Source organism: Diachasma alloeum, unplaced genomic scaffold (assembly GCF_001412515.2).
Source record: "Diachasma alloeum isolate Michigan unplaced genomic scaffold, Dall2.0 Dall_scaffold_00430, whole genome shotgun sequence".
In the NCBI taxonomy this organism is placed as follows: Eukaryota; Metazoa; Arthropoda; class Insecta; order Hymenoptera; family Braconidae; genus Diachasma; species Diachasma alloeum.
The window spans coordinates 180,591-207,194 of NW_021680569.1; the positions used below are offsets into that span (position 1 = coordinate 180,591).

Genomic DNA, 26,604 nt, shown 5'->3' on the forward strand with positions numbered 1-26,604 from the left:
ACCCGAGTTTGTAGCAAAGATGTCAGACAAGATATGAATGTTTTTTTGGGCTCAAACGAAAGAGCGGGTCGAGAAATGGCGTGCTAGGACCTCTAAAGATGGTTTTGAACCAGGGGAGACTCCTAGACCCCAATGTTCTATACATACTCCTAGACCCCATTGTCCTCCTAGACAATGTTGTCACAACTCTGCTTTTCAATTGAAAACAGATATCATCTTTAGAGACATTTGTCATGTTTAGAGGCTCTAGCACGTCATTTCTCGACCCGCTCTTTCATTTGAGCCCAAAAAAACATTCATATCTTGTCTGACATCTTTGCTACAAACTCGGGTCTTCAACTCGGGCTTTCAATTGAAGGCCCGAGTTGTAGACCCGAGTTTGTAGTAGCGCTGTCAGACATGATATGAATGTTTTTTTGGGCTCAAATGAAAGAGCGGGTCGAAAAACGACGTCCTAGGGCCTCTAAAGATGGTTTTGAACCAGGGGAGACTCCTAGACCCCACAAACATTTGGAATATCTACAGGGTGTCCCACCCTGTGGATGTAGATGCAGGGTGCATGTACTTCTGGGACACCCTGTATACATGAGGGGCTAATTGATCGGATCTGCAAAATATTGTTGCCCCCGGGTCGCGCCCCCTCCCGCTAGTTGTTTGAAAATCACCCCAGCGCCCAACGGTGTCGCGTCGACCCGTTCTTTCATCACCAACGTCCCATGATTTATTTATGGCTTGTACGTAGTTGCCCCTCGTGGCAAAACGAAAATCAACAAGGCCCGCGGAGTTGTGTCCAGTAGTCGCCTCTGAGGTCCTCTGTCACACCGCGGGTGATCCTTTTCCATCACTCTCATTCTCAGGACCTCGTCCGAGGGGGGCGCCTTTTGGCCCCTCGACCAATGCCAAAAAGGAGTGACAATGCCATCGCCATGAACGCCGATTATCGGGGTGCGTGTCCATGCTCAGCACGAGTATCCCCCAGAGGCGTTTTACAACTGATTTTTCATCCTCTTTCTTTTTTTAAACGGCATCTTGCCTCTCGTGAGGGCGATTTCGGGTGAATGAAGATGTTGGGGCGAAACCATCCGACAAATCGAAGGTTAGGTCCAAGATTTCTCGATTATTCTCGAGTTTTTCTACTTTCGATTCATCAAAAGTTCACGTTTGGATAAAAGTGTCGTCAGAGATATGATATTTAGGGAATTAAATAAAGTTTATTGGCATTTTCGTTAACGTGAAATAAATAGTTTTTAAAAAATATAAATTGGTATGGCTTTGACGGAAATAAAGAATTTATTTAGGATGAAGGAACACTGTTAGAAAAATTCTCTCGAAATTTCAAGTAAACCATCTTGAAATTTTTAACAACGAATAATTTAATAATTTTTTTCCAAAATGAATCAGGAATTCCATGAGCAATTTAATCTGAAATTGAACCCAAGTTCCGAATATTGAAAATTTTAATGCTTCTGTTACTTAATTTCAAAAAATTTCCAACGGTGAATTATCTATCTCAATTTATTCCGACATTAATTCCAGAAATTTCACGTTTTTTTGCTTCTGTTTAGATGAAAGTGTTGGCAGAGATATGATTTATTTGAGTTAAAACAACTTTATTTACATTAAATAAATGGGATGATCTGCATAGCTTATAATTACGCTTTTATTTAAATTTAAATTTGATATTTATTTGCATTTTTATTCCCACCAAATAAATAGCTTTTTTAAATACAAATATATATTTTCTTCATCCAAGTAAAGTATTCACGTGATTTCAATAGAATAGTCATTCACAATAGACGAATTAATTAATTCGTCTAATTCGAAAAAGTGAAAATGAAGAGTTTTATTTGATTCAAATTAATTTAAGCCATTGATTTCGGGAGAATGAAGACGTCAGGATAGCGCAGAGTCCCCGACAACTTTGAATTTCCCCTTTTTGATTCATCAAACTTCACGTTTTCGCTCCCGTTCGGATGATAACAAACGACGCAACTCCACGGAGAGAAGTAAAACTGTCGTCCTGTCGTCTTGAATACTTTATACAAAAGGGGATTGACAACAGCAAACAGTTTAGTGTCCCGCACGTTTATTGTGCATCGGAATACTAACCGTACTTTAAAACTTGTGCTCGTTTTATTTGGGTTATTTTTCGTTTTATTTTTCCCTCTGTGGTGGAGGAGAGCTGCCGCAGCGCATCAGGACAGATCTGTTACTCGCGGGGGCTGGGTAAGACTTGTTGTGGCTACTCACTGACATTTGAATGCGCGTATACGAGGAGGTATGGCAGGCGAATCGAAGGGCAAAAACGAAAGTTAAAAAATCCACGGGACAACAAAATAGTCGGGTAAAGTCGACGGAAAAAAATTTATAAATTACTCAAAATCTGTTTTTCACTGAGGTATGAAGAACGCGAAAAAATGAATGGAGAATCGAAGACTGTATTTTATTTTTTAAATTGACGGAAGAAAAGAATTTTGAAGTGAATTTTTATCTAGTTTTCTTCAATTTTGATATTTAATTGAGGAAAAAAATTTTGGTTGAATAAATTTCCAGACTTTAGAAATTAGAAATTACAGAAGATATTTTCCTTAATTCCAAGGTATTTGAAATCGTCTTATTTTATAAACAACTCTTGAACTGAATTTTAAAAAAATTCATGAAAGAAGAATTTGTATAAAAATTTATAAAATTCAGAAGTAATTGAGAAATTTAATTTACAATTTATAAATTGAATGAATGAATAACATGAAATAATTATATTTGCTTGAAAACATTCGCATAGGAAAACAATTTTATTGGAATGTTTTTTTTTTATTTTAAATTGAATTACAGCAAAACTTCTTTAATTGAAAAAAAATCCTGTTTTCATTAGAAATCAGAGAGTATATTGTTGTTGATTCAAAGAGATTTTGATTCACCTCACCTCACCGCCCAGGAAATTCCCCCAAAATAAAAAAAAATATTTTCAATAATAAATTAAAAAAAATTATTCCTCGATTCATAACATTGTTCCCATGCAACCGCATAAAGAACGATCGCGCCACTTGACTCGCTGCTCCCCCGTGTTCCCCGTATAATCGAAAACACACTGAGCATAATGATCACTCGACATTTCAAAGTACGTGGCGACACGGGGCTGGTAGTGTCAAAGCAAAAGAGGAATAAGAGTGAGACAGACGTGTGCAAGGAGAGTCACGGGGGTTTTTGGTGGCCGCGGGGGGGGAGTGAGGCCTCCCCTCCCCAGCTCCCTCCCCTCTGCTCTCCGCAATTGGTCATTCGGCGATTTTTGTCGGGCATTCATGCGTCCACCGGTAGATATTTATTGGAAAGCCAACAGCAATGCCAAAGCAAGTTGGGTTCACGGGACGGTGAGGCATATAATCCCCCATCGTCTCTCTCTTTCGTCTCATTTGGCTCACTATTCCTCCTTGCACTCTCTCTCCACCGATTCTCATTGAATATTCCCTGGAGTTATTTACGGGTAGCCGTCGAGATTTATACGCCGCGTCTCTTTGCGATCGCCCTGCGTCTTCTCTCTGCTCCTCTCGCCACCCCTCACACCCCGCCCTGTTGGTGACTCTTTCTCTCTTTACGTTCCACCTCTCGCGGACACGGCCTTCCTCATCTCCCTTAAACCGCCTCGTGTGTCTTTTACCCTCGTTATTCTCACGCGGGGAGTATTTTCTTGTTCGTGGAATCCTCGCGAGAGAACCAGAGTATCCAACAAATGCCGACACTCGGGGGGACGATGGGTTTGTATGGGTTTCAATTATTTTTTATATTTGCGGGTATGGGGGTGGGTTGCAGGTCAATTATTATTGGTCATGCTTGGGGAATGGAGTATTTTTGGGGGGTGAACCTGAAAGGTTTTGACTAAGTCGAATTTCATCGGACGATATTGGCTATTTTTTGAAATTCTTTTTTGTGGATTGGAGAATTACAATTTTGGAAATTTTTATTATATTTAAGAAAGAATTGTCAAGGGTGATCGTTAATTTTTTGAAAATATATGGCTCATTTTTAATTAATGTCAATCTCTTGACCTCTTTTGACAGTAATATTTAGTCATGGAATTCCCTTTAGATTTAGAATTATGCGACTGGAAATTAATGGGAAAATCATTTGATTTTGGGATCTGACACTCATTGAATTTTAGAATGTCGCGGATTCTGTGATGCTAAAACTTCTCTTTTCTCTGTGATGAATTGCCAAACTCGGGAGACAATGATGTTGTATAAATTTAAATTATTTTTGGAATTTTTGGAGGAATGAATTTTGGGCAAGCTTTCAGTTAAGCATTTCATCGGGCATTAATGGGCATTTTTTTAATTTCTAGCTATTTTGAAGTAATAGCTGCATTTGAAAGTAGAATTTTGAGAATTTGAAGTCAATTCAAGATGAAATCGTTCGTGGAATTTGAAAATTCAACAAAAATGATTGTTCCTAACTTTTTAAATTAATACCAAAATCACTTGATTTTAGGACTTCTCGTTTATTTATTTTAATTCCTGAAAATTGCAAATTAAATTCAATTGAAATGTTAATCGATTGAAAATTTGCAACAATAGTTTCCTGAGTGTTCCCAATGTTCAACAATTTTCATTATCATTAAGATTTAATACATCAATCCCAACACAATTCCACGTAAATTATTCACTGCTCAAAATTTCAAAAATTTTCAATTTGAAATTTCCGGAGTAATTTTCCAACAGGTTACCGAACATTTACCGATAATTCCACCATTAAAATTTAAAAACTCCATTATATTCTATCCAATTCAACTCGAACAACGTTGATCATTCCCAAATTTTTAAATAAAAAATTTCCAGTCAATTCCTACCGATCTGTTGAATAAAACAAACGTTACAACTTTCTGAAAATTCTCTCGCAGCAGATGCCTACCTAACGCCGCATTGTCCATAACCGTCCTTCGATTGCAAAACTCCCCAGTCATCAAGAGAATTAATGTCAATCATCAATAATCATTAATAACCCCGCGCAACAGCGACTGACCTCCGCAACGGCTTACGAAATCCCGCATTAGCGACTTGGTGACAGTGATTCAAGCAATAAGACATCAGTGTTGGAGGGTAGAAAGAATATCGGCAGTCGTTTGAAACAGCCCATTGCCGATTAATTCACCATTGGGATTTGTCAATCAATCGAAGATTGGGTAAACACGCGGAGGGGAATGATTCACCTGTTTATGGGTGATGTGCGGGTGTCACCGGCACTCGAGATAAATGTCCCGCCGACTTATGTTCGGTGAGACCGAATCGATTGTGCAGAATTTCAAGAGACAAATCCCACGGGAAAAAAATACGATTGAAATAGACGATTTAGTCGATCTACGCACGTTTGGAATCACAAAGACTGGAGAGAGAAAATCACGGGTAGTTGTGATAAATCCTGGATTGGATAACAAATCACCCATTGCAGGAGACCAAGTGCAACCAGTATACTATAACCTAAACACAAATACATTAGCGGGATAGGAATCTAGCGTGGCGTCTCTCTTTTGCAAACACATTGCGCGCCTCGAGTTGTTAAGGCATACATAACCTACAATGGGACCCGACTCTGATGCATTGCCCACAATTATCCAACTTGCTTACATAATACGTCTGAATCAATTAATCACACTGCTAAGTGATTTATGGACAAATTATCCTCAGCAACTAGCTACTGTTTAACATTTGATGGTTGATTTGTTGAATGAGGAGTGGTTTATTCTGGTAAAAATTGTGGGGTATGCCGGCGCTTTTAAGGCTGTGGATACTCTGAATATGAAACATTACGTATTTGGTACGAAGGAAAATATTTGCATTTGTTTATTATCGTTGGGGGTGAAGGTTTTGAATTTTAGCGAAATTTGAGTTTTTGCAGATGTTGATTTGGATTCGTTTATGGGGGGTAATTAATGCGTATTAAATGGTCATGATGGCACTTTACAATGAATTTGAATATCGATATTGAACCGTTAGAAAATATTTTAAAAGTCGGAAAAAATGAGAAATAATTAAAAAATTGCAATTTTTGAAAATTATATGTAAACAATGAATTTTTCACCACAAAAATCATTCGTTTGGAATTGTAAAAGCATTATTTATATTCTGAATTTTACCAGACATCGACTTCATGCCTAAAAAATTAGAATTACGAACGTTTAACCAATTTTAATTATTTATTTGTAAACAACGAATGTTTGAAAAGAAGAATGAAGTGCAAAATGCAATTTGAATGGTTAAATCCATACACTGCTAGAAATCTATTTAATTTCTAGTAACGATTGCAACTCATTTCTCAATGTTATGGGGTTCAATTTAATTTAAGACCACATTGTTCATAAAAGTTCCCGTTCATCTTGAAAATTCAATAAAATTCAGTTTTTCATGGTGAACTATTATTAATATTTCAAGAACAGCTTGAACTTGAGACCTCATTATGAAAATTGAATATTTAATTCAATTGAATTTTCAATAAATCGGGAATTCCGTAAAACGCCCTCAATTTTTACTATTTTCAATAAATTATTATATTAAATTTCACATAAATTGAGTGTTGCTAAAAATTTCAAATTTTTTATTCAAAATTCCAAGAGTAATTTTCCAACAGTGTAACCTGGTCCGCACCAAACTGTAAAAGATACTTTCATGTCCTCCAAGTCCCGAAAATTTCAGTCGTAATTTCAATTTCACTCAAAGCCCTTCGTCCAATCCGCCGGGAAAATGTCTCTCCCCCCCTGCATTAGCCGTTTGACGCTGGTAGAATGCACTTGAAAAATTTCCGCTCCTCTCCCTCGTTTTTATCTCTCAGTGAAGTGAGTCCCGGGTTATAGCTGGGTGATATAAATCACTTTGGATCAATTAGACACGAGGGATCGGCCTGGGCCGATGATCTTGCTCGGGCTACATGCTGGCGCGGGGTCCTTGCTGCCAGGTGCGCTGGCCACAGTATGTATTCCCCCGTCTCTCATTTTCGTTTTTTTTTATTCTCTTTTATATACCCCCATGAGGTATATACAAGAAAACCTTCGCCACGATGTGCTCGGCCAATTATCAGCATTCCGTGGCATTATCCGCCACAGCTAAACTTACGCGCTCTTTAACTGGCCATCTTTCCCCCCCCCCCCTCTGCTCCCTCTCTCTTTTCTTAATCTCTTCGTTTCCTTCTCTGCGTTCTTCGTTTCACCCCCCTGCCCCTGACGGTGCAATTCCATTATTATTATTTTTTGTTTCCATTCTGGGTTTTAATTGATTGAAGAAAGCAATTTTCAGACATTCAGCAAACGGTAACAAATGACCGTACAAATATGTGAGTTACGCCATTGAGGAGACTGAGAAAAATTCTGGGGAGTTATTTTTGAGAGGAAAAACTGAGAATCTGAAGACTCGACGACATTTAACATGAATGGGTTTTATAAATCCGCTGGGAATTTACGGGATGATTAAATATTTTCATTTTAAGTCATTTTAAAAATTGAAATTTTTTTATTATTTGTTCATTAGTTCATTTTAAAATTTTTTCTGACAGTTCAATGTTGAGGTTGACTTTGAGACCAGCAAAGCTTAAATAATAAAATCATTAGGAATTGTTGGAAAACATTTTCAAAATTGTTTTTGCAGAATGTCACGGAAATGACATGATGAAAAATGATAATTAATAGAAATTTGAAAAAAACAGTAACATATTCGTGAATTTTCATTTTATTGGCACTGAATGTTCATGTTTTCCTTGAAAATTCAAGCGAGTCGGGGAATTCTTGTCTTTCTGCTGCTAAAAATCGTAGAATTTCTGAAAACTACTCCTCAACATTCCATGAAATTTCAATTTGTGAGGATCAAAAATCGAAAATCAACTCCCCTAAATTCCAAATAGAATAAAAAAACTTCCCTCCTACTTTTTAAAAATTTTCAAACATTCTCACTCGATTTGCAACTTTTTAAATTTAAACAAATTCGTTTAAACTTTCAACGCTCCGCATGATCCACATTTTACTCAAAATGTCACTGAAATGATGACTAAAGCTCATCGCAACTGAGCTCCATCATTTCCAATCCAAATAAAACGTTCTACCACTGTATTTTTTCCCTCACTCGAATATTATCAATCGATATTAATAACCCGTCATCGCGGGGAGTAATAATGATTGATTACCCCGCGTCACACGTGCAAAAACAAATTTATGCGGAGATATCCGATGGCTCAGTGACGAGTCTTATCGACGCAGGGCCAATCCAGCAAGAGAGATCGCAAAAAAATGCAAAATGAATAAAATGGGTAAATGATCAAGGGAGGGCCCACACGATGCTTCCGTCATGTTTAAAGAAGTCAGATGGGGGGAGGGGGGTCCGGTGAAGTCTCACTGTTGAAGCCCAGAGGGGGAGAGAGAGCTGGAGAGCGGTGCCAGTGAGAGGCCTCCCCTTCGGGGCCCTTCGCTTCGAACTCGATATCAGATCGCTCGTATAAAACTATCGTATCGTTTAAATACGCACTGAAAGGTGAGGCGATGCATCAGGAGATACGCGGGCGGTGGCAGCCCACGGTCCGTCGGTTCGTCGGCCGTCGATCCGCGCCAAAGATACCCACCGGACGCTTGGAATCCCATGGGAACCCATGGAAAACGCAGGCTTAACGCGTTTCGTATAAACCCAATACACACTAAACCAATCTTCTTCATTTTAACCCTTTACTCCGTGTTATCTCGGGAGGTTTTTGTTGTGGGGGTTTTTTAGGGGAGATACGGACTTGACACTATTCTTTGATTGTTTAACATGGGCTATCGCCGGTTTTCATCGGGCTTGAGGTATTTTTATGAATCCGAGGTGTTTGCTGTTTAAGAGTTTCCAGATTTTCAAATTGTGGGAGAAATATCTTAAGAATTGTTAGGTTTGGAATTTTTCGTTCTTATAAATGGATCGGGATTGTTGAAATATTTGGTTACGATTTTTGATAAAATTGTGATTTAGAATTGCAATTTTTTAATTGAATAGAAAACCTAATGCCATATGATACTTAATTGAGTGCTCCGATGTCAAATTACAAACGTAGATAAGAATTCCAGCACAAGAAATTATCAAAGTATTTAGATATCGTTAACAAAACTGCAAGAGATTAATTTCTCTTTGCACTGTTATAATTTTTCGGCTAAAATTTGCGGTACACCCTTGGAAATTCTTATCCCATCCGTTCCACTGGACTTCCAAATAATTTCGTCATTTGAAATTCCAAATTTTATGAAAATATCGAGGGAAACCGGAAATTTCTGTTCAATTATTCCAAGAAAATGAATATAAATCAGTAAAATTCAGATGAATATTTTGAATTTTTCCCCAATTGATGCTTCATGTCAATTTCATGTTTTGAATTTCATTAAATGAGTATTAAAGTCGTAGATCACGTCCAAAAATTGTAAAAATAAATTTAATCAGTCACAAATCTAGTTGCGGGGGCAAAACGGATCCTTCCTCAATCTCGTCAACTTCTCACATCCATGTGACATACTCATCTGCCAGAAAAAGCGCTCGTTACGCATTAAAAGGTGAAACAAGCTGAGGGAGTCGCGGTTAAACGTAATTGCACATGGAATTGGCATAAAATCCAGCGATTCCTTGATCGCGGCGTGTGATAGTCCCAGCCAATACCCCAGGAATACATAACCCAGTACAGAGATATTCCGATTCGAAAATGAAACGAGATAAAAATGAAGGGAAAAAAAACGCAGCAGGAGGAAAATTTCAGACTGCATACTGATGGATTTCACTCCCAAGTGCGTTGCAAACGCACGCTGTTATACACACACTTTATACCCGTAATTGGAGTGGCATTCCGGGTTATGAGTTAATTCCGTTGATCGAAATGTAGATATACTACTTGATGCCCCACCTCCTTGGTTTGAGGCGCGGGGAAACCGACAGTGTCTCCTCTCTTTTGCCGTTTTAACGAGGCGCGTAGTGACACGCGCCGATGTTTTTTTTGTTAAAGGGGTGGGGTTTATCTCAATGCTATCAGAATTTTCAATATTTTCATGCGAAATCGGAGGGGGAGAGCAATTGGAGAGGAGAATTCCTCCGCTCGTTCCTGATGTTTTTACATTTTCACGAATCGTTGTTAAAATTTGAAACTTGATTGAATTTTTCCTGCCAGGGGAAAGCGCTTTTTATAAATAATTTATAAACAATGGGTTTTTACCGACAACATTATTTTTTTTATCGTAATAAAATAGTTGTATTCAGAATTCCACAAAAAATTAATTTCCTGCAAGAAACAGTTCTCATTAGTTATTGATAAGAAGGGGTGGTTGAAAAATTATTAGTCACGATTTTACTTAGTTTCTTTTCACGCAACCCTGGTAGCAAATCTACACTTGCTTTTTATGTTTTAATTGGAGAAAAATATTCTCAATTCAAGAAATTTGCAATTTCGCTGGCGCAGTTAGAATAAAATTGAAATTTCTTGGACTCTGGACTCGCAGTTTTCAGGAGAGTGACAAAAATCATGAAATTTCATATTCCATTTGAAATGCATTAAAATCGCAATTTTTTTCAGCAGCAGGAAGACGAAAATTCGCAAAGTTACTTGAGTTTTCCATAAAACCGTTAATATTCAGTGCCAAATTACGCTGAATATTCAATTAATTAAAAATTCAAGAATATATTTCCTTCAAATTGCCTGATTTCTATCAATTTCCAGGAAATAATTGAACCAAAATTTACCATTCCCATTGATTTTTTCCTAAAATTTTCAATATTCAATTTAAAAAAATCCGAATCTCCTTAAATTCATCTAAAGTTACATCCAATTCACCTCCCCCTTCAACCCCAGCTAAATTCTAATTTAATCGAATTCTTTACCCCGAATTTCAATTGAATAAAAAATGTAGATTTGCAAAGCCCGGATGCAAAGGAGTGGCCGAGACCCCCTTAAAAAACGAATAATTCGAAAATAAAAATGAAGACACCAGATGAAGCGGTACATAGCAGTGTAATCTGGCGCAGCACATATATATTTTTTTTAAAGGGTTTAGGAACTGGGCATTGTTCCGCTAATGATGGAGTGGAAACGTGACAGGTGAAACCCAATATACGACACGCCGAAGGCCCCTTGGAGACCACGCACGTCTCTCCCATCGCCCAGCAGCACTGTGGGATTCTGAATTCTTCCCAAGGCCTTGAATGACTCTGATATACTCCCCCTCGTGTAAAAAGAAATATAGAACACCTATTAACTGCCCAAAGAAATTTATTAATTCCCCTAATTACTGGGGCCCTTGAAAAACGATCGGACAGTGTTTTTTTGTTCAACTCTGATTATTTTTAATGACTCGCGGGGTTGAAATATCATAAATAGAATAGTTATCGGTTGAATAAACTCTCATTCATAAATAACCCTGAATTATTGCGAGGCATTTTGCACGAGATATAAAATTTTCAATATCGCAGCTCGGAGTTTGAAGGCGATTACACGCGAGGGGATAGCGGATTCATCTTTTATCGTCATTCTGCTGAGGATTTTAGAATGCATAGCTGTACTTCTGTAGCAATCCCTCTACTCGCACACTTCACCATTAATCTTGTACCATTAAACGAAACAACCTGGCACGCATGAACTACTATTTTCTGACTCTCGATATCCAGGAGAGATAGCAGCAAATTGCCAGGGGTTTTTCGAAATGGGTGGGTGCAGTAGGAGAGTGATATGGGATTCTGGCACTTCCTGACACTTCGGTAAAAATACTGAGAGGATAATTTTGTTGGAAAGTCCCTCTAAAAGTTTGAAAAATTAAAAAAAAAAAAGTTTTTTTAGGAGGAAAGATTGTAGGTTCAATTTAAAATGGGTAATTTCAGTTGAAATATTAGGATTTTAAGACTTGTTCCGTTTTTTACTTAGTTATGAGTGAATTTAATTTATTCGAAAAATGAGAATTAAATTTTTTTAGTTGAAATTGTAGTAGAAACATTGTTATTTTAATATAAAATCTGTAATTGCAATTAAATTATTGGCAATTTACTCGATCTATTGCATATTTTACTAGAGTGTTGATGGAAACTCCAGAAGTTTTTATTACACATTTTAATTTATTTGAAGAATAAAAAATTTTAAAAAAATTCCAGTTGAAATAATTCCATAAATTTTTTCTTGCAAGAAAAAAAAAGATTTTTATCGACCGAGTGAAGTTTGAATGAGTGATTCGAACCTCAAGAATTGACTTACGATTCTAAAGATATTGGGGACCACCCGATGTCCTATTCTCCTTTTATCTCCGGTATTTTTCCCTCTTTCCCGGGAATTGACATCTGGTAATTAACGACAAACTGGTGGAAATGTCGAGACGTAATTAGTGTTATCTGCGAACGGCCTAGATCAGGCACGTGTCCCGGCAAACCCGAAGAGCATGGACGTAAGCTACCGTGAAGATTAGCCGATAAAGATTTTCTCGGGAACTGCGGATTGGAAAAATTGGAGTAGATGCAATCTCCATTTTTCCTGCAGGTGTATCCGAGATTCTGCGGTGCAATTGACTCTTGCAGAACTGTATTTTCAGCTGGTTTTTATGCGTGAAAACAATTCACCGTAATTCGTCGTTGAGGAATATTAAAATTGAAGAGAATGGAGATTAATTAATTTTTCTGTTAATTTCTGCTGCAGACACTAGGGAAACTGGCTTTTTGAATGCCATCACAGCAGCTGGCGTCACCTACGCGGTCACCAGGGCTTGCACCATGGGCGATCTCGTGGAGTGTTCGTGTGAAAAAATGAACTCCAGAGGTGAGCAAGTAGCCGCAGAAAAAAAAAGTTTTTATTTGCAGGGATGCGTCACTGATTTTCAGAAAACTTTCGCTAATTATTGGAATACTGGATACTGACTTGAATAATCCTGATCATCAGTGATTTTTATCACTGCCAATTGATGATGGATTCCTAAAAATTAGAGATGGGTCCTTGAAAATTGGTGACATTACTCTGGAAATTAGAGACGACTTGCCTCAAACTGGATAACGATGTCAAAAATTAGTGATAATGTCACTAACCAATGGTGAAAAATTTAAAAAATCAGGAAATGCCCCTGAAAATTAGTGACATGTCCCTGAAAATCAAAACTTTTTTTTAATGAGCAATCCAAGTATTTTTCTTCATCAGAGATGAATCCCATTGGCTCTGTTAGGTCATAAACTAGGTAAACACTCGCGCAAGTCCCGCATCAAGGATTTACCCACTGACGGGGAGTGGGAGTGGGGGGGATGTGGGGACAACGTCAACTTCGGGTTCAGGAAGTCGAGGGACTTCATGGACGCTCCGTACAGGAAGAGGAGTGACATAAAAACACTCGTTAAATTGCATAACAATGATGCTGGGAGATTGGTGAGAATTTTTATTAAAATGCCATTGATTTTGAAGAGAGTTTTATTCGAAACATATTTTATTTGTGTTCATTATGAGTTTCGAATGAGAATTGATAATCATCTTTGTTAATTATCGATTTATTAGAGTAAATTTCACGAAATGCTTTTTGTAGACGATGAAATTTCCAGGAAATAATTCTATTTTAATAATTTTTCGTTCCTCTAAAACAGGAATTCACCGAAAAAAATTATGATTTCATCACTAAACTAGAAAAAAAAATTCATTTGATTAATTAAAAAAAATATCTATCTTTTGACATTTCTTCTGTCAAAATCCATTCGTCAATGAGACAATCACACGTAAAAAAATCATCAAAATCATCTCATTGCACAAAAAAAATCCTAGAATGAATGAATTTGCTCTCCAGGCCGTCAGAAATTTCATGAGAACCGAGTGCAAGTGTCACGGTCTCTCCGGCTCGTGCACAGTGCGAACATGCTGGCGAAAAATGCCATCATTTCGTGAAATTGGCAATCGCCTGAAGGACTCGTTCGACGGCGCTGCCAAGGTAATTCCCTCCAACGACGGCCACAATTTCATCCCCGAGGGATCGACAATCAAGCCACCTGGTAGGTTCGATCTGATTTACAGTGAGGATTCCCCGGACTTCTGCAGGGCCAACAGAAAGACTGGCTCACTCGGGACACAGGGGCGCCAGTGCAATGCCACCAGTCCCGGGGTCGAGGGTTGTGAACTTTTGTGCTGTGGTCGAGGGTACGACACTAAAATCGTTAAGGAGAAAGTCAATTGCCAGTGCAGGTTCAAGTGGTGCTGTGAGGTCACTTGTAACACGTGTAATGTCAAGCGGACGGTTAATACTTGTCGTTGAGCATTAATTTTTCAGGTGGAATGGGAAATTTGCATGGAGTCAGTCTTTCAAATTCCAATCGATCAACTTTCAAACATATATTTTTTTCACATGCCCTATAATGTTGGAAAAAATTGAAATTTCACGAACATTGAATTCGTTTTAGCAAGAAAAAATCATAAAATTCTAGATTTCATTAAAAATTGAATGAAATTTCAATCAATTGACCTCAATCTTACTGTTTTCTTCTATTTTTCCATCCAATTTCGATGGAACTATCATCAATAATAATTGATTAAGAATAAATTATCAATCGGCGAACAATCGCACTGAAGTTTTCAACTAAAATAAAATTTCTCTCATTGGTATTCTTAAAATTAAAAATAACGACGTGCAAATTTTCTGTTAAAAAAAATATATCCTCAACGATTTTGTTTGAAATGAATTAATCTCTGGCAGGAGACGCCATTACTTTGTGATTTAAGCCTACGTCATTAATTCAATAATCATTAACTGAATATTCGCAGTGATTAGAAATATCGTTTTACGTTAGACTCGAGCTTTTAAGTTAATCAATCGTGAATTTCGATGGATGAGTGCTTGTCTATTTTAACTATAGAAAATGTTTATTAGTCGTCATGCGCCCGGGGGAGCGACTCGGATAAATATTCTTGATATTCATTCGAATTGTTCCTGTCGCAGGGTTGAAGAAGCTTTCCACGTATCTCCCAATTAGATGTCTCGACGCTGTAGAGGAAAATAATCTCGAGACTATGAAAAAAAATTGTGTATGCAAGATGTATGTAAAAATTATTTAATATTAATTAACCAATTGTGAGGCTTGCTGCAGCAAAAAGTGAAGAAAATTATTTTTAGACTTAATTTTTTAATTTGAAAAATACTCTCCCCTCTTCTTTCATGTAAATAAGACTGAAGCTATCTTTGTACGTTTCGTAAAAAATAATAAAATGAAATAGGTTTTAAAAAAAATGGAATAAAAAACACGAGCATTCAACCGTAAATGTCAGATTTCCCAACCAATTTTAGAATCACGAGTGGAATAAACCACAGAATCCTTTTGACACCTCTCTCAGATCTCTAGAATCTTTCCACGCTATCCCTAATCTCATTATTACCTACACGACAAACCACAATTTCAGATATGGAAGCGTATAAATTCATTCGAATGTTGGGTTTCACAACTTCTGCCTAAAAAAAATTGTACGTTAATAAAATTGAAATGAATGAAATTCCAAAGGTTTTATGGGTTTTACCAGTGATTCATCTGCTTAATAGGCATCATCTAATTGACACTAACGAAGAAAACCTTTTTAAATTGTTCAATAATGTTGTCAACAAGTCATTTGAGAAATATTTTAGAGGGACGACTTTTTATTTTATTCGTTTATTTCTTTATTGTGGAGAATGTCTGATGAAATTGACGTCTGCTTTCAAAATCGTGGTTTTGAACCGATGATTTCATCGTTATATACATTTTTTTTAAATTATAACTATGAACAGTCAAAATGGAGAGATAAACTTCTGGAGTTTGGAAATTCTAGATAAATTTAAATTTATCCAAATAAATTATCAAATTATTAATTTAAATAAAATATTCAATTACTTATTTGAGAAATATTCCAGAGTCATAGTATTTTATTTCATTCATTCACCAATTTATTCTAGAGATATTCCATGAAATTGATGACTTTTTTTTCTCAAAATCGTATTCTTGAACTGAAGATTTCGCTTTCATTGAGTCGAGTGTTGAGTCGATTTTCTCCTTTAGATCCTCGATAACAATAAAAGTAAAAACGTAGAAATAAACTTCTGAAGTCTGGAAATTCGTGAAAGCTGTTATCCTCCACAAATAACAGTAAACAACCAAATAAACAACAAGGGGATGATGATTGAACCTTTAAACATGGAACAGGAGGGCGGAGGGGTAGGAGAGAGGCTGGGACGTTTGAGGTAAGCGGTTATAAAGAACTCCTGTCTACATATCCTATAAAATAGCTTTACGACAAGCCAAGGAATTTCGCGTGACCATAAAGCCCGCAAGGAGTGCGCGCGTATCGCGTTGTAGGCCTCTCGATGCATGCTCGCTCAGGATATACACTTCTGTGGCCTCCCTCTCTTTTGATTCTTTTCGTTTGCCTACCCATACGCCATAAACATGAAAAACCGGGGGAGAAAAGAGGAACGCGGAAGATCGGAAAAAAGGAAAACATCGGGAGATGGAAAAAGGGTCTTGATAGGGCTCAACAGCCAATCGGACGGGACTCGACGGTTTCCGGGGGAAATTGACAACTCGTAAAGTTGGTAATAACGTCGCAGTTTTTTGTTATTGTTGTAATCGTTGTGGGGAATGTTTTTAAGAGGTATTTAATTTTTTGATCAAGAACATGGATTTTGTTGTGTCAATAACGACAATGCAGTGGAGGCTCTGGATTTTATTGATTCAAATTGAAAATAAAAGGTCAAGGCCCAATTTTCACTGAAGTTTACCTGAAATTTCCAAGAAAAAAATCCAGTAATTGAGGAAAATAATTGTTTTTGGGATGAAATTAAAAAAAATTATTTCTAGTTCATTAAAATATAAATTCCAGTGGATAAAATGGAAATAATGAAAAATTCAAGAATATTTTCATCTCAAATGTCTTGAGTCAAGAGAAATATTCAATTTTTTATTCAAGAAAATCGATTTTCGCACGTAATTAACGACCCTTCATCATTGAATTGATGAATCTAACGCTTTAGATCCCTCTCTACTTCTCGATTTCCTTAAAAACCTGACCAAATTGAGAGTTAATCTCCATCCGTAAAAATTACAAAATAAAACCCCCCAAAAAATGCCCATTAATTACCTAGACTTTATTAATAATCCTGACGACACAAAAACCTCCCCAAAAAAATCCTGACGATGATTAGAGATCCCAGCCTTTCCCGATTAAATAACAGGCTTGACGACGCAAAAAACGGTGAGGAAAAAATCTTGACGATCATTAAAGATTCTGAAGTTTACAGGGGATTAGAATAGTTTTAAGTAGAATATAAATAGCCAGTATAAAATTCAACTAGATAGACAATACATACTTGAAATTTCCTCACTCTTTGACATTTTCCCTGAAGTTTACCTAAAATTTTTCTAAAAATGTCAAGAAAAATATTAAAATTTTAATTCTAGAAAATCAATGATTACTTCATCAATTCATTGATGAACCTAAGGCTCTGAATCTCTGTCTATCTCCCGAACTCCTCAAAAACCCAACCAAATTGACAATTAATCTCCATCCACAAGAATTACAAAATAAAACCCCCAAAGAGCCCCCATTAATTACCTAGACTTTATTAATAATCCTGATGAGTTAGAATAACCCTTCCCAATTAAATGACGGGGCTGACGACACAAAAACCTCCATAAAAAAATCCTGACGATGATTGGAGATCCCAGAGTCGCCAAAAAAAGTCCTTAAAAAGCGGAGAAAGTGGTTTCTGGACTAATAGAGCAGTCTCCACACCCGTTCGCTCCCTGCCCCTCCCCCGGGGTGAGCTAGAGGCGACCGAGAGGTGGATCTTCGAAGGTGGCGAGAAGCCACCACACAGTGAGATAATAAAAACAAGAAAAAACCTTGGAGAAAGAAAAAAACACGTCCAAAGGGGGCAGATTGTTGGAGAGTGGAAGGTGGGAGATATAGTGGCTCGCAGTGCCTCAATTAACCCCACCGACACGCGGGGGCCATGGGGGCGTGCGATTAGTCCATACCCAGGGAGATTGGTCTGTTCAACGTTTGAACTGCGGGTGGTCTACTCGGCCAACATCCATGGGGCCTTACAACGCTGTAATTTTGTGCCTGGCTACAGCCAATCGGGGTAAATGTGTCTTTTTTATTTTTCCACCGCGACTCGACGGATATTTTTTTAACACCTCAGACATCATTTTTTCTCACCTCCGCGCGGAGAGAAATGGAGGATAAAAATTACCTAGAAAATCGCGGCGGTGAAATGCCATTCTATGAAAAAATATCTCTTTGGGGAGGAGCTTTTACGATTCGTTTGATAAAAAAAAAACATACATGTATGGAATAAAAATATTTGTTACTTTTCCCGACGAAAAAGCTCTTTTGAATTTTTTTTACAAAATGCAGAAGACTTGAGATATAAATGGTCAGATGCGTGTCTAGTCGTCACTCGCTCAAACTTTACAATTGCTATAACTTTGACAAAAAAAGTCTACAAATTAATTTCGAAGGGGAGAATTCGCTGAGGAAGAATTGACGAGGAATTACTCTAACATTCAGTAAATTTCCCCGGCCAACGGAGGGAAATTTACTATTCCTCTCGCACTTTTCCCCTCATCTGCGATAAAAAAATTACTGAAAATCGAGTTTGCTCCACAATGACTTGACTTGTTCGATAATTTTTCAAGAAAACAGAAAACAAAATTGTTTATCATAGGAGGTGGATTAATTTGAAAAAAAAAAACAATGAATTATGACTTTTGTAATGAAAGAATAAAAAAGAGGGATCAGGGGAGGGGGCACGACCGCCCTGAAACTCTCCCACGACTGGAACAATCAGCCTGTTCTGAGAACGATTAAATGCGGAACAATGAAGCAGGAAAAATGGAAAAAAATTGTGGAGTTACATAGTACTCGCGAGAGTTCTCTCTGTGCACTCGGGGCGTGCCCGTGGACAAACGAAATAACCACAAATGCGAGCGTGATTAATTGTGTGAGGCTGGGGGGGCCTTTTTGACACTGTCGTCGTCGTCTCGTGTACAATGTCCTTATGTTTTTATGAACTTGTCACTCAACAATGGCTGGGAGAGGGAATGAATTAGTGAAACAAGCGATTGCATGACTAATTAAGGAATTGTTGTTTTGAAAAATTGGGATTTTATGGAGAGTGAAAGGCTGAAGTTTAGTGTGAAAATTCAGAAGTATATTCCCTTGAATTTTCTCAAGTTTTAACAATTTTTGATAGAATAATTCGAGTGAAATTCACAATTTCAAAGGAAAGATTTTCTGAAATTTTAATAAAAAAAGATTTTACATCCTCAAATTTTTTTGCATCTTCAAAATTCTATTGGAAGTCAATTTTATGTCAGACGAGTAAGTTTTCCTGAATTTTAAAGAATTTCAACTATTTTTCCAACAGCCCAAACCGTGAGAAAAATCATAAAACCACGTTCCAATCTAAATTCATAATTAATTGGATAACCCATAGAATCCCCATAAAAATATATATTGTGAATTACAATTTTTTCCACAAACTATTAACAAAAAATGAATTTTCCACTCAAAGAATCTGTTTCTCAATCGTTACAATTTTTTTGTAACGATAAAAAAAATCCGTAACTGTAAACACATAAATTATTTGTTAGTACGAAAAAAAAGTGATTTGTTGCTTGTTAAAAACCAATAGCCCAATGCCGTGAGAAAAATAATGAAAATCCGCTCCCATCAGCATTCACAATTACTGAAAAACCCTTCCTTAATTAACAAAACCCATAGAGCCCCCATAAAAATAAACTCCGCTCATTCCCCCCCAACAATTTAATTAACGGCTGATAAAACATCGAACGTATGCCCATGAAAAATCATAACTAGCCGAGAAAAACCCCGTCTGACCCAGAAGGCAACGTATCCCCTTAAACCTCGCGAGTCAGACATGCCCCATGCAGTACTGCCATGGGCAGGCGAATGCTTCGGTATGCGCTGAAGATATGGATATAACGACGTCACGATGAGAGAGACAGCGGTTGCAACTGGTGGCGTGGAGTTCAGAAACGAGGAATTGCTCGGGAGAACGAGAGGAGTCCGAGAGACTGTCGGGCATTAACGCAGGAAACAACTTAAAGCCTGATGTATGCATGTATGCACATACGTGTTGAGGATTTTTTTTGTTTCTCTCTCTCCCGTGAGGAGCAGACGACACGAGTACAGTTTCGCACGGTGGCCATCACCCCCTCCAACTTCTTCACCCAATATTAATTGAACGATCTCATAAGACCAGACTAAACTGGCCCATACATTAACAACTTTATTGGGAACCCCGACGGTGAGACGTTAAAATGTTTCCAATCTTAATTAGGTAGGTGTTTACAGGAGGATAATTTTACCTGGGTGACTCTCTCACTGGGGGCAGGAGGATTTTTGCCTACCGGTTAGGATACTTTAGCATTTTGCCATATTCGGGGACGTCATTGGACTTTAGGTGAATTTTTTTTCCGTTTTTCGGGGGTAATTTATTTTTTTCGAGGAGTCCGTGGAGATTTGCGGGAAATGGGAGGGTTTATGGACGGATTCAATGATTTTTTGAAGGCTTGCCGCTTCTGGATTATCATAAATCGATGAATTCTTCGTGTTATGTCAGTCTGTGTTGGTTAATTTTTTTTTTAGGGATTTCAATAAAATTTTGAGCTTTTGAATTATTTTAGAATTATGTATTTTTATTGTTATTTATTTTGGCGTAATGAATGTATATTTTGTGGAAGATAATATAATGATAATAATACAATATCATGATTTTGCCTGCTGGTTAGCATTTTGCTGAATTCGTGGACGTCATTGAACTTTATGTGAATTTTTTTTTCATTTTTCGGGGGTAATTCATTTTTTTCGAGGAGTTCGCGGAGATTTGGGGGAAATAAAAGGGTTTGTGGACGGATTCAATTATTTTCTGAAGGGTTGCTTCTGGAGTATCATAAATCGATGAATTTTTCGTATTATGTTAGTCTTTGTTGTTTAAGTTTTTTTTTAGGGATTTCAATACGATTTTGAGCTTTTGAATTATTTTCGATTGATATATTTTTGTGGTTATTAATCTAGGTGTAATGAATGTATATTTTGTCGAGGATAATATGATGATTTTTGCCTGCTGGTTAGTATACTTTAGCATTTTGGACTTCAGTTGAATTTATTTTCCATTTTTCAGGGGTAATTAATTTTTTTTTACAAGTTTACTGAGATTTTAGGGGAAATCGTCGGGTTTATGGACGGATTCAATGATTTTTTGAGTGGTTGTCGCTTCTGGGCTATCATAAATCGTCGAATCGATGAATTTTGTTATTACGTCAATCTTTATTGTTTAATCAACTTTTTATTCACTTGAAATTATTATCAATTGATGTATTTTTGTTGTTAGTGATTTTGTTGCAATTAATATATATTATTTCGAGTACATTCAGTGATTTTCCCCCCTTGGAGCTGCGGAGGATGACATAATGATTTTCTAATCAATGTAAACACAGTCAGCCTCGGCAAACACCTATTACCCACCTTTTTAGACCTACTTAGCAGTCTCACACGTGCCGTGCTCCCCCGGTACTTCCGCATTTCGACGTAACAAACGATAACACAGATTTACAGCTTGACCAATGGGCAAGCGCAGCTGGATATTACCGTGGTATGAAAATCACAACAAGCGGGGTACAACTCAATTCTCCATGTCCTCTGATTTATACTTATTAATTATTCCTCCTCCTCCACGCGCTCGAAACAGGATAATTCAATCCAACAAAAAATAATCATGAAATATGAATCAATTTTTTTCACCCGAAGGTTAAATTTTGTCCTAAAAAAAATTCTGTTTTAATTCAATAAAAATATTAATCCATTAAAAAACAATTCTTAAATTTTCTAAAGATTTAAACAATTATCAGCATCATCATCATTTATATTTATAAAAAAACGAATATGAATAGAAGAAAAGTTTTTTATAAATTTTCGTTGTGTAATTTATTGCGAAAAATTTCACGAATAAAAACATAAAAATCTTTAATGAAAACCTTTTCATCTGACGAAATTATCGCATGTCGCACGGTCAAAATAATCCCCCCCCCCCCTAAAAGGAAAAAAAAATTTTAAACGACCACACACTGATAGACGAGGGAGTGCTGTGATCCCAGCAGGGCGCCACGTTCGCAGCTCATCGTATCATACAACGGTATGTGTTCATATACAGTCGAGCATATACCGATGGAATATCCATGGCATTACTAAAACTACATAAAACACAAAATGTTGGAGGGGGCGAGAAGAGGACACGAGCAGTGGACGAGTTATGACCCCGTGGGGGCTGTGAATTAACGCTGAGTAGTAATACGTATAGGATAAAGATATGGTTATTTTGTGTCTGTTACCCCACCCCCTGCACCCCCTTCCAGACAGATCTTGTGTTGATGTTCGTTTTTTAATACTTACACACAAACTCTGCATATGGTCGGGGCCCAAAACGCAATTCGGGGCTTTATGCCTTGTTCTTGTACATGAATGTGGTGCGATGGATTTATAGTGTGGTTTTTTTTAAGTGACTCACCTCATGTTGGGTAATTAAATTGTCTTGTGTCGTATTATAACCCCTTGGATTATTTATTTTTCAGAGTGAAAATTTTGTAATTAATGGAGAGGGGTTTTACAGGTTTTTATTATTTTTTTCATTGTTATTTTCATAGTCAATGTAACACAATGTTAATTTTATGATATTGGTAGGATAATAGTGATGTGATAATATAATCACTCGTGTTTTCCATTTTTCAGTGTGAGAATTTAATAATTAATTGGAATATTCTTAGACCTTTTCATTTATTTTTTATCGTTATCATTTTAATGTTAAATTTAACACAATAACATTGATATCGTATTATTCACCTAGAGGATAGCCATGTGTGCACAGACTCGGACTGGGAACCTGAGGGTCGTGGGTTCAAATCCGACCGGCGATTTTTCGCGTTTTCTCCAATTATATTTCAAATCAAACCACAAATTTTTTCCACAGATTGAAAATTTAACATCTTTTTATAAATCGTCAATTCCTTTTGCACGTTTATACGATTACTATTATTTACTCAATATTATTATTTAAAGAAAAATTGAAAAATATTTACCACTAATGACATACCAGTAATCAATTAATTAAGATTCATTTTAATTTCATTCAAGCAACTTAGTCCTTTCCTCCTCCTTTATCTCCTGACGTCTCGTCGAAACGAAAGTTCCAAAAGTTTGTTGGGGGCCCATTGCATCTCGATCGATATCACGAGTGGATCGAAACGGACAATGACAAGCACACACGCAGTCTCCCGTGGGGTATTTCAGCGATGTGCTTTGGTGGCCCCCTTCCACCCTCCTTCGCCCCCCTAATGAAGCCGTATTTCGATGTACGGAGCCACCCATTGTCTTACGAATTGGACGTGTGCCCTTATCGATCGATGTCAATCTTCATGATCGACATTTACGTTAACTTCAATGTCTTATCGATCACTCGGGGATAATCGAAAAATGGCGGACCGATTTTTGGCGTTGGCACTGTTGAAATTTTTTGTCGGAAATTTCAAGTACATTTTTTGGAAATTTTTATCGAAGTTAATTGTCACTGAAATTTCAAGGAATTTCGTCATTGAAAAATCAGAATTTTGCGGAAAAATAAATAGACAATCAGAAAATTTCGGATAAAAATCATGAAGTTTCAGTTTTCACTGGTAGTGCCGGGAGACATTTCATGAGACATCACGAGACGTGAAATAAATTGACTCGTGAGGACTCTGAGTCAATTTATTTCATCTTGGTTTCCAGTTTATCGCGTTTTTTATATGTAGTGAACCGAGACGAGACAAACCGAGACAAAAACGGAGATTTTACTTTAAAAAATAAGAAAAACTTGAAACCGAGAGGAGATAAATTGACTCGCAGCCATCACGAGAGGAGTCGAGACTGCGTATTTCGAGACTGAGACGAGAGCAATGATTTCCGCGTTCGTTGAGAACGAGATCATCTCTCCAAAGTTTTGTCTCGTAAAGTTTTCTCATGAATTTCATGATTTTTCCCCCTAAATTGCATTCGCTGTCACTGTCCTGAAAATTTGTAGTCAACATTTCATGAAATTTCACTTTTGTTTAGCAGTGTATCGTCGAATTGATTAAGGGTAGGGGAATTCCATCGCTGAAATTGCAGCTCGTCTCAATCCAAAAGTCCCTGAAACACAATTACATTGAATTGTGTGCTTGCTCGCGAGCTATTATAACCCTCTGCACTTGTTCGACCGTTGTCTTCCCTCATGTTTGCCGTCCACCCACGTTACCGTGAATATGGATGCAGGTATTTAGTTAAAGGGGGAGAGAGTGAATACTCCACTGGGAGGACACAGTGTGTTTATTTGCTGGGGATGAGGGACTCACGTAGTCACGAAGATGGCAACAGCAAAATTTTTTTTGCCAACCAGGTTCGGGATATTACACTGTGTTAAACGCACGTTATACCTCCCACGAGGACTGTATCGTGGCGTAGGCGAATTACTGTAGGTGAAAAATGAGTGATGGAGTCGAAAAGATGGGAAAAGTTATTTTAAGGGGAGACTGCACAGAAATTTGAAAATCACAGGGCCTTTAATTATCGCACTGATGAGTTTCCTAATGAAAAAAAAAAATTTTTACTGAAAATATTGAAATTAAAAGAAAAACTTATTTAATGTGAATTAAAATTTGAATCAATCGGTCGAGAACTGCGGGATGAGGTCAGTTTATAAGATTTTATTCCATTGAAGTCTCTTTCTGATCAAAAAATAAATAAAAATCGCAATTTTTGCGATTTAAATAGAATTTTTAAAATAAAAAAATTGAAAAAAATTAAATAAAAAAATTAAATTTCATTTTTTTTGTTGCTTTTCAACAAAAAAATAACAAAAAAAAACAAATGGAATTTTTAATTTTTTTATGAAAAATTGTAAGCGAAAAAATGAAAAATTAAAATTAAAAGTTAAAAATGAAATAAAATGAAATTGAATTAATTTCATCTCATTTTTTAAATCATGCTTAAACCCTTTGGTCTTCATAATGACATACAGACAATATAAAAAGATGTACGGATATTTGTTTTGCCGATGGAGGTGGCAATGACTGCACACAAGTGTATGAACAAAAATAAAGGGATAATGCACCCGAGGCTCAATGCACATACAACAAATCCTCCCGATATATCGGCAATGACGCTAAGTGAGCCGTTAGTTAGCAGCGGCAATTAGCACGTGGGGGTCGTGGGCCGGGTGGTTACACACGGTATCCGTATATATGCAGCCCCGGTGAGGACACTAAACCGCAAGAGAATAAAAGGAGGAGGGATTGAAGGAAAAAAAACCATCAACCGAAACCGGAACCCACCGCAGTGTCTCTCTGACGAATGCGGCATTTAAAAGACCGTTAAGCGATACATCAATACGAGAGGATCGGGTTGAGGGATAATATACTTCATATTAAGTCCACACTTCAGTTATGATCGAAATCCTATGATTTTTCATTCACAAACAGGAGCAGTTCATCAACATCGGCTAGTCTCAATGATGTTTGAACTCATTTTATTGAAATGAGAATTAATTTCGTTATAGAATTTCGGTAGAATGAGACTAAAGACGTAAAATAAATAAATAAAATAGAGAATGAAATACAAAATAAATAAACGAAAAAATTTAATCATAATTAAAAACGAAATGAAAACAAATACTTGTGCAAATATAACGAATAAAAAAAGTGTTTAGCTTAACAAATTAAATTGATGCAATATTACCAATTAAAACAATAATAACAATATTAACAAAGTTCAATAAATCGTTCAATAATTAAGAATTACCATAGAAATTCCCTGTATTTCAAATGCTGTGTAATAACTAAAATTATTTAACAGTCATTGCTATTATTTATATACATTATTTCATCGTTACAATGTTTTCACTACCGACACTGCCACAAATAATTAGCGTTGTTTATGTAAATCGATCCTTAATCGCGCGCGCAACAGGTGTAAAGCGCTGAGAAATTAAACTTTCAACATAAATTTCCTCTCGATGATGCAACACAATTATCCTCACTATATTTTTACAATCCCACGATGGGAGGAGAAGAGGAGGAAACGAGGTCACTGATAATCATTGAATGTACATAAAGTGACCGCTGACCTCACTGTCTACAGCACTGAAAAATCAGCCTCAATTATGCTCTCACGTCGTTTCTAGTTCCCCAGTGACACCGCGTCTATGTCATCCGTGTACACGACACACACAATAATCATTGCAACTCTGTACGTGGTGATGACAGGGGTGACGGAGCCATTACTGGGTAATATATAAATAACCGTAAATACACGTGATTGTGGATAACCTTTTTTTTTTTAGAAAGTTTCGAAATTGTTTTTCAATCCAGTCGATTAAATTCCATTAGCCGAAACATTTTATATAAATTTTAATTGAATTAATATTAGTATCAATTTATTTTTATGGATAAATATTTATGAGTTATGAACATTCAGAGAAAAGTTAAAAGGGTCCATTTTGCCCCACCTGCCCCTAATAATAATAATAATAATAATAATAATAATAATAATAATAATAATAATAATAAT

The 26,604-nt window shown here is 36.8% G+C and overlaps 1 protein-coding gene across 1 annotated transcript in view; it reads left to right on the forward strand.

Moving 5' to 3' along the window:
* Positions 1-14,334, forward strand: part of LOC107042203 (protein Wnt-6) — a 31,605-nt gene extending 17,271 nt beyond the window's left edge. Inside the window, exons 3-5 of the mRNA XM_015263120.1 lie at positions 12,649-12,768; positions 13,166-13,362; positions 13,772-14,334. Of these exons, the coding sequence (XP_015118606.1) occupies positions 12,649-12,768; positions 13,166-13,362; positions 13,772-14,233 (779 nt within the window). The 3' untranslated portion in view covers positions 14,234-14,334. The remainder of the gene's footprint in view (positions 1-12,648; positions 12,769-13,165; positions 13,363-13,771) is intronic.
* Positions 14,335-26,604: the final 12,270 nt, after the last annotated feature.